Here is a 10,984-nt window from a genome sequence, read left to right as displayed (position 1 = left end):
ATCACCATAAAAACAACACCACGTTTCATCAGTTCACTTAGGAATATGTGTTGATTTCTGGGCAAGTTCTTTTAGGGAGAATTAACACGAAGTAGGAAGGGGCTCTATCCTCAAGGAATCTACAGTCCCGTAGAGGAGATAAATATGTACAAAATGAATGAGCAACAGATTATTATGTGAAAAGGGCCAGAGAAGAGATAAAGTGCTCTTCAAGTTCATCAAGACAAGGTGAGGACTTCTTGCTAATTATGGAGGCAGCGCTGGATGGCTGATATTTGGGTGAGCCCACAGTGGGGGATTCCATGACAGGCAGAGCAAACAGTAGGAGCAGAGCCACAGAGATGGAAGATAGCAGGACGTGCCTGCAAAGCCGTTTGGTTTGTCGTGATTGGGGGGTGTGGGGTGGTAAGTGCCGGTGAAGGACTGGGACGGAGGTTGTAGATGCTCTGTTTCCTCCTTCCCTTCCCATGTCTCTGCATGACTGCGACCCTCAGAGAGGATTTTTTTTTTCTTTCTGTACTAGATTTGTCTGGTGCTGTCTAAAGCGTTCTGTGTGGAGAGCTCCGGGCTCTGTAAAAAGATATCAAATTTGATCCTGGGAACAATAGCAGGAAGAAAGCTTTCAACAACCCCCATGCTCCCAGTCTTATGGAAACAAATGATACTCCCCAGTCTCATTCTCAGCTTATCAGGTGGAGCTGGGAAGACCTGGGAATGAAAAGTTTGGAGGCTAAAGATTCTGCGTCCCAGCAAAAGAAACATACTCTCACCTTCTACCCTGTCACCTTGCCTCTAGGTCTGTTTGCACTACGGATACCAAAGTGAATGTTCCACGACTCCAATCAGATCCCCTGTAAAAAGATGTGTTGGCCCCCTCTGCCCTCAGTGTAGAGCCCAAGTTCCTTATTTTGGTGTTCTGGGTGCCTTCTTCACAGACCCCCTTTTTCATTACAGGCAAGCAGCTCAGGAGACCCTGGGAAGAGTCAGAAAAACCACAGGTCGGGTGTTCAGACCTGGGTTCTTAAACCGACTCTGTTGCTCTGTGCATCTCAGTTCTTTGGTTGGGTCACCAATGTTTCATTTCCTTCTTGCTTCTCTCTTTGCCTCTTCCTGGTCCCCCAGATTGCAAGCAGCACGAGGATGGGTGCTGTGTTTTATTTCCCACTAAACCCCTACAGCCTAGTGCAGTTCTCGGCACCTAGTGAGTGATAGTAAGTACTGGCAAGTGAGTCCGTGAGTAATTGCTCAAGGGCTCCTGGGCTTCCTTGAATGCACACGTCCTGGAGGGTGCTTTTGATCCTCTGGGAGTGTTTGTTTGCTCACTTATTTGCAGGGGGAGATGAGATCGCAGTGAGGTGTTCTGCAAGCCCTTGGTCTCTGCGTCCCTGCCTTACTGCGTGCTACTGGAGGCAGGCAGCCCAGCCCACTGAGCTTCTCCTGGGCCTGGGGCCCCTCTCCCCAGCTCCTTTGTGCAGAGTGAGCCACAGAGCCCCCTGCTCGAGTGTCTGCCCAGGGCTGGTGGCTGGATGAAAACTTCTCTTGTTCCACTCGGCACAATGTTGCCATTATGGCCCCTACCCAGGGAAATGACACATGTCTGCTGGTCCACCCCGGGCCCCGGAAAGCAGATAGAGATCTGGGTGGTGGCTGTTGCGAGAAAGAGAAGGAGTTTCATGGCTAAAAATCCCTCCTTCCGTCACACATTCTGGTTCCCGTTCCCTGGAACCGGTTTCCTACCTGTACCCAGGCCACCAGGTTCGGCTTCAGTGGTGAACAGAGCCCAGTGCTCTGGCTATGTTTGGAGGAAAAGAGCTTTTGTTTTTATGCCCAAAGGCTGCGTGAAACCTGTCCCCTCTCTCCAGGTCCTTTCTTAAAAACAAGAGCTCTCTTGGCTCCATTTGTGAGGTTCCCATCCTGAAAAGCCTGAAAGGCCAGCCCGGGGACAGGCATGTGTGAGGGGTCGGGGGAGCACTGGGTCCATGGCCAAGGAGAGCCCTGTTGTGCTTTCAGAAGGGCCAATAGCCAGCTGTGTGGGCCGGTGTGGCCAGCAGGAACATGGGTCCCAAGAGGCCACCCTTTTAAACCTTTCTGGAAAACCCAGAAATCCAGATTTTAGTGTAAAATCTCTTGATTTAAAAAGGTTGGTAATGAATTACAGTTGCTTGAAAACATTGTGAGCTGGTCTTCATGGCGCCCACAGCTACCTTTGTGGAACCTCGAGGCAGAGTATGGCTTCACGAAGACTTCCAGGGAGTCTTCCAGCTGGGTGCGTCCACCCCGACAGCCCAAGGTAAGGCCCAGCCCCTAACACTGCCGCAGGGGCTGCCTCTATTCTGAAAGGCTGCCCTGTGTGCCCCATCTTCATATCCATGCTGCAAGATGAGACCAGGCTGCAGAAGTCCAAAGGGAATTTCTGAATCCTGGAAATCCAGAAAAACTTTAGAGCAGAGAGGAACCGGAAATGTTAGCTGAGATGGTCTCTTCGTTGGTCAGTTATGGAAACTACAACCCAAAGCACACAAGGCCCAAGAGGCAGGTCCAGGGGTGGTGCCCAGGACTCCAGACGTGATGTCACGGGAGCCACATTCCTGCCTCCATAATGTCATTCTCTGCCATTTGTAGGACACACTGGGGAAGAGCAAGATCCAAGACACAATCTTCAACCTCTCTGAACCCTCATGGCTCATCGAAAAGTTGGGGGCTAACAATAGCTTTCTCATGGGGCTTGTGAACCTGCAGTGCGACTGTGTACGTAACGTGCTTGGTGCCTGGCCCGGCCCAGAGAAGTGTCCTCCAAATTCAGCTCTCACTCTGTTGAGGGAGGGATTTGTTGTACAGTGGCCAAATCATGGGCTTCAGGGTGAGACATCCCTGAGTTCAGGTTCAGGCTTTGTGATGTACAGTTGTGAAACCTTGAGAGAGTTACTTATCTAGAGCTCAATTTCCTCATCTGTAACAGGAGGGTAAAAGAAGTAGCCAGAAGCTTAAATGAGATAAGTCAGGGGCCCAATCCGGTGCCTGCCCCATTGTCAGTGTGAGTTATTCTTGTAATCAACATGGGTTTCCTCTGCAGAGGTGGTCAGATGCTGCTGGAAATCGAGGGGATACTGAAATCACAGCCACATGCCCAGGCTGCCCCCTGCAGGGGGTCTAATGTAAATCAAAACATTGGAAAAGATAGATTCTGCCAGATTTTTTGCCTTCCCTGCAAGAACACCTAGTATTCTTTTTTTTTTTTTTAATTTGTTTGGCAGGCAGAGAGAGAGGGGGATGCAGGCTCCCCGCTGAGCAGAGAGCCCAATTCGGGGCTCGATCCCAGGACTCTGGGATCATGACCTGAGCTGAAGGCAGAGGCTCTAACCCACTGAGCCACCCAACTACCCCAACACCTTGTATTCTTAAATAGAAGGCTAACAGAGCTTCCAGCTACTGTTACACACAGTAGAATTTTGTGTGTATATTTTTAAAAAGGTAAACAGTGTGCTATTTTGTTCAAAGGACAAATTGCTCAGGACAGTTTCTCTTGGTCCAGGTGAGTAAAGACCCTGTCTCTGAGTTAGACGGACAATACATTCTTTATCCACAAGAAGGTGTGGGAGACTTCACTTGAGACTCCCCTGTGAGGGTTAATTTCCTCTAGGAGCCGGCGTACTGGTCACAACTGCTCTGGTGGCAAGTGACAGAATCACACCTCAAGCCAGCTTAAACCAAAAAAGGAATTCATTCACTCAGAGGGTAACTGGGGAGCCTAAGGGATGAGGCTGGCAAACAGAGCAGCCTCCACTTTGTCTCCAGCTCCTGACTTGTCCTTCCTCTGCTTCATCTTCGCCTTCAGGTGGTCTGTCCCAGTCTGTGGCAGAGGAGGTCACGCTGCTGAAGGCCTGCCAGTCCTTAGAGGGACAGAGTGCGTTGGTGAGTCAGTCCTCTTTTCCTGCAGTTCCAGAACTGGCCAGAGGGGGCACTGTAGTCCGGGTAAACAACCTGATCTAGGAAAGCGACAGATGCCCAGCGGTCAGGAGGCCCCTTGCCTCGCAGTCAGGTACAGAACCTGAAGTACACCATTCCACCCTTACCGTCCTGTGAAGTAAGTCCACCCCGGCAGAGTGTTGCCATGAACCCTACCCAGGGGTAGGGTTTTTCATTCCTATTTTGCAAGCTGATTTCACGTGGTATATTAGTGTGCTAGGGCTGTCCAAAAAATCCCACAGACTGGAGGAAGGGCGGGGGGGGGGGGGGGAGGGGCTTAAACCATGGAAATTTATTTTCTCACAGATCTGGAGGCTGGAAGCCCAAGTTCAAGGTGTCCTCCAAGGCCACCCTCCTGCTGCTTCTTCACATGGGCTTTCTGTCACCTGGTGTCTCTGTGTGTCCCAATCTCCTGTTCTTATAGGGTTACCAGGCTAGTTGGAGTAGGGGCTGCCCTAGGCACCTCACGTAAAGGCTCTCCTTCTAAATACAGACACATTTTGAGGTACTGAGTGTTAAGGCTTCAACATAGGAATTTTGGGGTGACACAGGGTAGCCCACAACCCACACACAGTAAATGGGGAGGCTGGGAGTAGCACTCAGGGAGATATGATGTCCCTGCTGAAGCTCATCATGGCACCCACAAAAACAAAGGCTCTACAGCCTGGGGTGGCAGGGAAGGAACTCTATCCAATGAACACTTTTCAAGGTCCGGGGACCTCCTACCTGCCCAACCCCTGGGAAACAGCCAGCGGTACGAGAGTCTTGTCTGGCTCTCTGAGGTGGGCAGGGGTCAGTCAGACCCTGCTTGATTGTCAAAGTAGCTTGTGGTTTCTTCTCTGTGCAGCATCTTCTGATTGTTTTCCCTTCCGCTCCTTAAAGCCCAGTCAGCCTGAAGACACTGAGGGAATACAAAGCTTCTCCCCTCCCACTTCTGTCAGAGAAATTCCCAAAGTACAGAATTCAGACTCTTGCTGGAAATGTGGGATGGATTTTGGTGTTACACAGGCCACCATATCTGAGGAGTTACCAACTGATTTGCATTTGTGTTAAAAGCGCATCCCTGGTCCTTATAAATCCATACTTTCCCTGATATTGCTTTAAAATAGAGATATCAGGTATGAGTCAATGGAAAGAAAAATATCAGGCAAATAGCCATTAAGACCAGAATCTGATGACAGCTGAGAAGGTTGTGTTTGAGCAACCAAAATTTGGGAAACACTTTTGGTCATGGGCATAGATGTCCCCTTACTTTTGACCTGATTCTTCTGCACACTTGGCCTTAATTTGCCCTGAGGACTAACCGTGTGAGTGTGTGTGTGTGTGTGTGTGTGAGAGAGAGAGAGAGAGAGAGAGAGACGGCAAGCCTTTACTCTCTCCCCTCTGTGTTCCTTTGCCCACTATCTTGGATCAGGGCAGGTGAAGAGGGTGTGGGTTCCTGGGGTTGGGGATAATGAGAGGCTGGCCCTCGTCTTCATAGCTTCAGGGTTTTATTTATTGAAAGTCTCACTCCAGGGCTCTTGCATGGGTTGGCAGCAGCTCTTGGCTCAGTATATAAGTAGGTATTTGTCATTGTGGAGGCAAGATTTTGAGCACCTTGAAGTTTGATGTGAAATGAAGCATTTAATGAAGCAACTTAATTCCACATGGGGTATTCATGGAGTTGGCATGGTTCTGTGAAGTTCATTGCTATGGATTTTAGCAAGAAGGCTTTCCCCTCCTTGAACTCCAAGCCCTTCTTCTCCATGTGTGGCTCTGTTCAGTGGCCAGCAGCAGCTGCTGACCCCTTCCACAGCTAGCCCCACGTTTCTGCTCCAGGGGCCTGGTGAGGATGACGGGCCCCAGTGCAGGCGAGCTGGCTGCTTGTTCTCCTCTGCTCAGATGCTCAGGGAGCCTGCTTCCGCGGCTGCGAAGAGCGGCCATTGTATTGACTTTAAGCTCTCACATTCTGTGATTTCTGCACTCTCCCCCTTATGTTCTGCTTTATTAATGTGAGGTTGCCCCCCAGTGGTTCAAAAAGGTCATGTGCAGGGCGAAAAGGTTCCCTTCTCCAACTTCAGGAAGGCTGGCTCCAAGGTGTTGGCAACTTGTCCATAAAAGGAGGAGGGTTTAGAGCAGCACTTCCCTAACCTCACTATGTGTGTGAATCACCCAGCAGTCTTAGTAAAATACAGATGTGGATCGAGTAAGTCAGGGGTGCGGCCTGAGATTCAGCATTTCTCACAAACTCCCAAGGGGACTCCACGGCAGCTGGTTCGGGATCACAGCCTTCTGTTCTCTAGCTGCGCTGGTACGACCTGAGAAGTCTACTGAGGTCTTCTGGGATAGTTTACTGGTCAAAAGAGACCCATAAAGGGAAATTTCTTTCCTGCATTTTGCTGTGGTGTGAAGACACAATGCCTGGAGCCATGGCACCATTTTTGCAAACATGAGGTGTCCCATCTTGGGACAAAAGCCAAGGATGGGGGAATGGAGAGATATGGAGAGCCTGGGCCCCCAATGGCATCCCTGAACTCCTGAATTGATTAGCCCTGCACTTGGATTCCCAGTTGTGCAGGACAATATGAACTCTCTTTGTTTAATCACTCTTAAGAAGGTGCTCCTTGCAGCTGATAGCATCCTGACTGCTAAGAGGGGCTAAGCTGGTCTCTCTAAGCCCATACAGGCTAGAGTTGGCTTCTGGCTCCATCATGGTAATTATAAGTTCTCCTGAAAGCTGTTTCCTCATCCGTGAGATACAAAGAATTATTCTTATTTCCTCCCTCTTGGTTGTTACAGATGCTGACATGACACGATGGGTGCCAAGTCTTCAGTGGAGAGCTCGGCACACTGTCAGTACTTAGTAGCAAACTACTGTTATTCTGGTGAGTTTCTGGATCACAGCCATATTTGTTGGCATGTCCTCCACGGTCTTGCAGAACCCTGCGTTCTGCAGGACACACTCTGGGTGATGCTTACCTTGTCACATTTTCTTAATTTACAGAAGAAGAAACTGAGGCCAAGAGAGAGCTGCTCCCTAGACTTTTTTATTCTGGAAAATGTGCATGGTTCAGCCTCTTCCCATATCACGCATTTCCACTCATACCAGAAACAACGAAGGACACGGGTCTGGGTTGGAATTATGTGCTTTTATGGGAAACAAAAATACCCAACAACAATAACAAAAGCCCTTCATCTTGCCAAGTTCTCAACCGGTGATAATGAGGCAGTTTCAATGATTGTGTCTGGCTGGGGACATTTCTAAAGGGTCAGGACAGTTGAAAGACACTGGCCAAAAGGAGAGTTGCAGAGAGGGTTGATGTTTTAAGTGAGAGAATATTAGACCCCCTTCTGACCCCTCACCCTGTCACCCTTTCAAGTTACAGTCTCCTCTCAGTTTACAGAGATCCTTCCTGAATGTCGCTCAAATGCAATCTCTTCCAGAAAGTTCCTTGGTCTGCACCAACTTGCATCTGCCCTCTCGGTAATCCCACAAACACGTTCTCATGCCATCTCCATCACTTCCTGCCTTACGTCCATCACATGCGAGTCCATGTCCGACGACACCCAGTGCTAGCAGGCGTGCCCCCCAGTCCAGATCCCGTGCTGATCATCTCAGTGTCCCCACCTCCCTCCCCCCTCGGTGCTCAGGATACAGCAGGTGCTCAGCGTTAGCAGGGGCTCAGTGAGGGTTCGCTGGATTGGAGTCAGTTCTCTATTTGCCAGGTCACGACACCAGCCTCTTGAGAGTCATAATGGTTATTTCCACTTCTTCGTCTTCCCTCCGTGACCTCAACATGATCTACATCAAGGCATCTCCAGGGAGGAACAGACCCCACCACACATAGCCAACTGGGGGCCGGGGTTCAAAGGTTTGGGGGAAGGGAGGAGAGAAGTTAAAGTCAAGCTTTCATCGCTGTTCAAGAAGGCCAGAGGGCAGGAAAGGCAGCCGCTGGGGAAATCCAGGGTGGTCATGCGCACTGTTGGCAAATGCTTCATTTTGGAATTCCATGAGCAGCCATTCTTCCAAAGGCTTCCCCTAGGAAACATGGCCAACTTTGCAGTGGGAGCCAATGACTGACTGGTGAGGGACAGCTTCGGTTGCCCTTCTAGCCCAGGGGCCTGCAGATGTAGACCAGGCGGCTTTCTTTGGGACATGGCCTGTATTATGTTTGGAGGGGAGTTAGAGGTTGTCTAGCTGTTCTGTTGGAACTGTGATGGGAAAGTTAGCCCTGTGGTGTGTTGAGTTGTCAGGCACATAGATCGTAGTAAGGCGTAATAATGGGCCTCTCCTCTGAAGGGGGGGAAGGGTTAGGAGGTGGTGCTGGGGGCAGTGAGGGTGAGAGGAGGGTTGCAAAAGGTCCTGCAGCTCCAGTTCCAACAGGTGCCCTGCTCCGGCTCCTGTGGCCGGCTCCCACGCCTTCCCTCTCATCTCCACATCGGGGCCAGGCAAAGGGACCAGTTGGAGGTGTTGGAGGGAAGGGAAATGACTTTTCTCCTCCTACCATGTGACTTGGGTTGAAGTTAGGGCCAAGGGCAGGAGGAGGAGGACTGAGAAGCTGCAGAGAGGCCCAGGCCCGAACCACTTCGTTTGCTGCTGTAGTGAGTAGATCCAAGGCCCACACAGCTAAGGGCATCACCCCCAGAGAGCACCGAACTCCTAAATGGGGGAGATGGGAGAATTCTTCACGGGCTCTCCATGGTGCTCGGTGACTTTGGGAGATCACTGTGGATCCTCCCGTGGGAGGGCCCCTCTGGGGCCAGTAAGGTGTGGAAACTGCCTGGTCAGCATCCACCCTGGAGACTGGGGAGAGAGCCGAGAAGCAGAGAGAAGAGAGACTTCTTCAGGCACCTCCTTTAGGAAAGAGAGTTGGACCTTGGGGGACTCAGGTTAGGACAGATGTTTCAGTATAAAAAGGATCCCCAGTAAAAGGATGGGAGTCTCCTCAAATCCCTTCCCGAACCCCAGAGCACTTAGAAAAGAGAAAGTAAGGAGCATAAAAATATCTCGATGACGTGGGCTTGCCTGACAGTACAGAAAAGCAAGTCTCATGGCTGGCAGTGTGTCCCATTACACAAGAGAGGATTATACCAAGCTTCAGTATAGAGATTTTACATGTATCTTTATATAAATGCATATATATTTATAGAGCCTCTGCCTAGAACAGCCGGGCTTGCTTCTTCAGTTCATTCCTCTTCCAGAGGGCCAGCCGGTCAAACTCCGAGATGGTCATGCCGAAGACCTGGTAGAACTCCTCCTGAGACAGGTGGCGCTGAAGAGAGGTGGGAGGGCACAGAGAGGGAACAGCGTGAGGACGACAGGTGGAGACTGGGGGCAGGTGCTGGCAGAAGGGGACCTTGGGTGTTTCCTCTGGCTGTGCCGTACTTGGCACAGACCCGCGGACGCGTGGGATGAGTAGTTGGTGAATGCGAGACTGTGTGCAAAGATGTTTCCCGGGAGGGGCCTCTGTAGCTGGTCTATGGGGGCCTCCCCTGCCCAGACTTAGGTGGGAATTTGGCTTCACCTAAGTGCCTCTCGATGCATCCTGGCGGACCTCACCGGTCCACATCCTAACTTTGGGAGTAAAAGGGGGTGTGGCCACGATTTTAGGGTGTACTTCCTCTTGTTACTATTTTTTACAAATGAGCTGGAAGGTTATTCCTTCCTTTTTCCAGTCAATGAAAAAAAAAAACCTGCTGTTCCTACTTTCTACCCACTGAAATGTCCTTTCATATCTATCTTACATGAAAACAAATATACCATATAATGAAACATTGTTCTGCCTTCCTTGGCAGGTTTCCCCCCTCCTTTCTGCCTGTTCTTCCTCCTGCCCTTTCAAACAGTCTTTAAGGTTGATACATTGTCAAAAGCTCTCCCAGTTAGAAATATATGGCACCTGAAATGTGGCAAAATGTTAACAATTCACATTTAGGCCAAGGGTAGAAGGATGTTCATTTCACTCTTCTTGCAACTTTTCTGGAGGTCTGAAATTCTTCAAAATAAAAATTTAAATTCTGTTTGAAGAGAGATATATAGGGTATATATCCTCCCTGAAAACCTACGGGAATCCCTGAGATGATCTGTTGGTAGCAATCACGTTAGCTCATTGAATATTGAAGGAGATTTCCTGAGAATTAGGTATATGGCCACACCATAATGAGCCAATTCTCTCACCTGTGTGAACTAATATTTTGGTCACATTTCCGGATCTTGAAGCAAAGGTAACTTTGATACTTTTGATAGATATCCTTGGTTGCTGGAGGCTTTGAGCTGGTTTTTCAATACCTGAGAGCGTTTAATAACACCAGCAATTCCTTGCATTGCTTTTCTGCCATGCCCATGACTGTATGGTTGCCCCCATTTTCTCAGTTAAACTTTCCAACCCTTCTGAAAATCGGACATTATTTCTCTCTAATTAAAAGATGAGAAAACCGGAGTGCCTGGGTGGCTCAGTGCGTTAAAGCCTCTGCCTTTGACTTAGGTCATGATCTCAGGGTTCTGGGATCGAGCCCCACATGGGGCTCTCTGCTCAGCAGAGGGCTTGCTTCCCCCTCACTCTATGCCTGCCTCTCTGCCTATTTGTAATCTCTGTCAAATAAATAAATAAAATCCTTAAAAAAAAAGATGAGAAAACCAAAAGTCAAAGAGTTAAAATGACTAACTTAACCAAGAGGGAGGGAAGAAAGGGGCCTGGGTGAGTAGCAGAGCTGAGACCAAAGGCCAGGCCTTCGGCTTGCAAACACAGTGCACTCTGTTTGCCCCCTTGGCCAATCCCATTAAAAATTCATAAGTAAATCTTTCTATTATGAAAAATTTCAAAAATACTCAAAGAGGAGAAAATAGCACAGTGTACACCCATGCCCATTACCCAGATTCAGTAGTTACCAAGAGTCTGTCACATTTCCTTCACCTTTTGTATTTTGCTGAAGTATTTCAAAGCACACTTTAGACATTGTGTGGATTCCTGCCTCTCTAGTGTCCTACATGTCTCCCCCAGAGATAGCAGACCTTACTGGATATTTTCTTAGGTAGACATGA

General features: G+C 49.4%; 1 protein-coding gene and 1 long non-coding RNA gene across 2 annotated transcripts in view; one reads left to right on the top strand and one right to left on the bottom strand.

Annotated features, from left to right (window-relative positions):
• Positions 1–6,791, top strand: part of LOC132027782 (uncharacterized) — an 8,949-nt gene extending 2,158 nt beyond the window's left edge. The window contains exons 2-4 of the long non-coding RNA XR_009407205.1: positions 2,201–2,290; positions 3,836–3,912; positions 6,745–6,791. This is a non-coding gene — a long non-coding RNA (uncharacterized LOC132027782). The remainder of the gene's footprint in view (positions 1–2,200; positions 2,291–3,835; positions 3,913–6,744) is intronic.
• Positions 6,792–7,075: 284 nt separating this feature from the next.
• The window catches only part of ABLIM3 (actin binding LIM protein family member 3), a 108,639-nt gene continuing 104,730 nt past the window's right edge, over positions 7,076–10,984 (bottom strand). Inside the window, exon 23 of the mRNA XM_059417125.1 lies at positions 7,076–9,218. Within this exon, the coding sequence (XP_059273108.1) occupies positions 9,105–9,218 (114 nt within the window). The 3' untranslated portion in view covers positions 7,076–9,104. The remainder of the gene's footprint in view (positions 9,219–10,984) is intronic.

Source organism: Mustela nigripes, chromosome 12 (assembly GCF_022355385.1).
Source record: "Mustela nigripes isolate SB6536 chromosome 12, MUSNIG.SB6536, whole genome shotgun sequence".
In the NCBI taxonomy this organism is placed as follows: domain Eukaryota; kingdom Metazoa; phylum Chordata; class Mammalia; order Carnivora; family Mustelidae; genus Mustela; species Mustela nigripes.
This window is presented reverse-complemented; position numbering and strand designations above follow the sequence as displayed.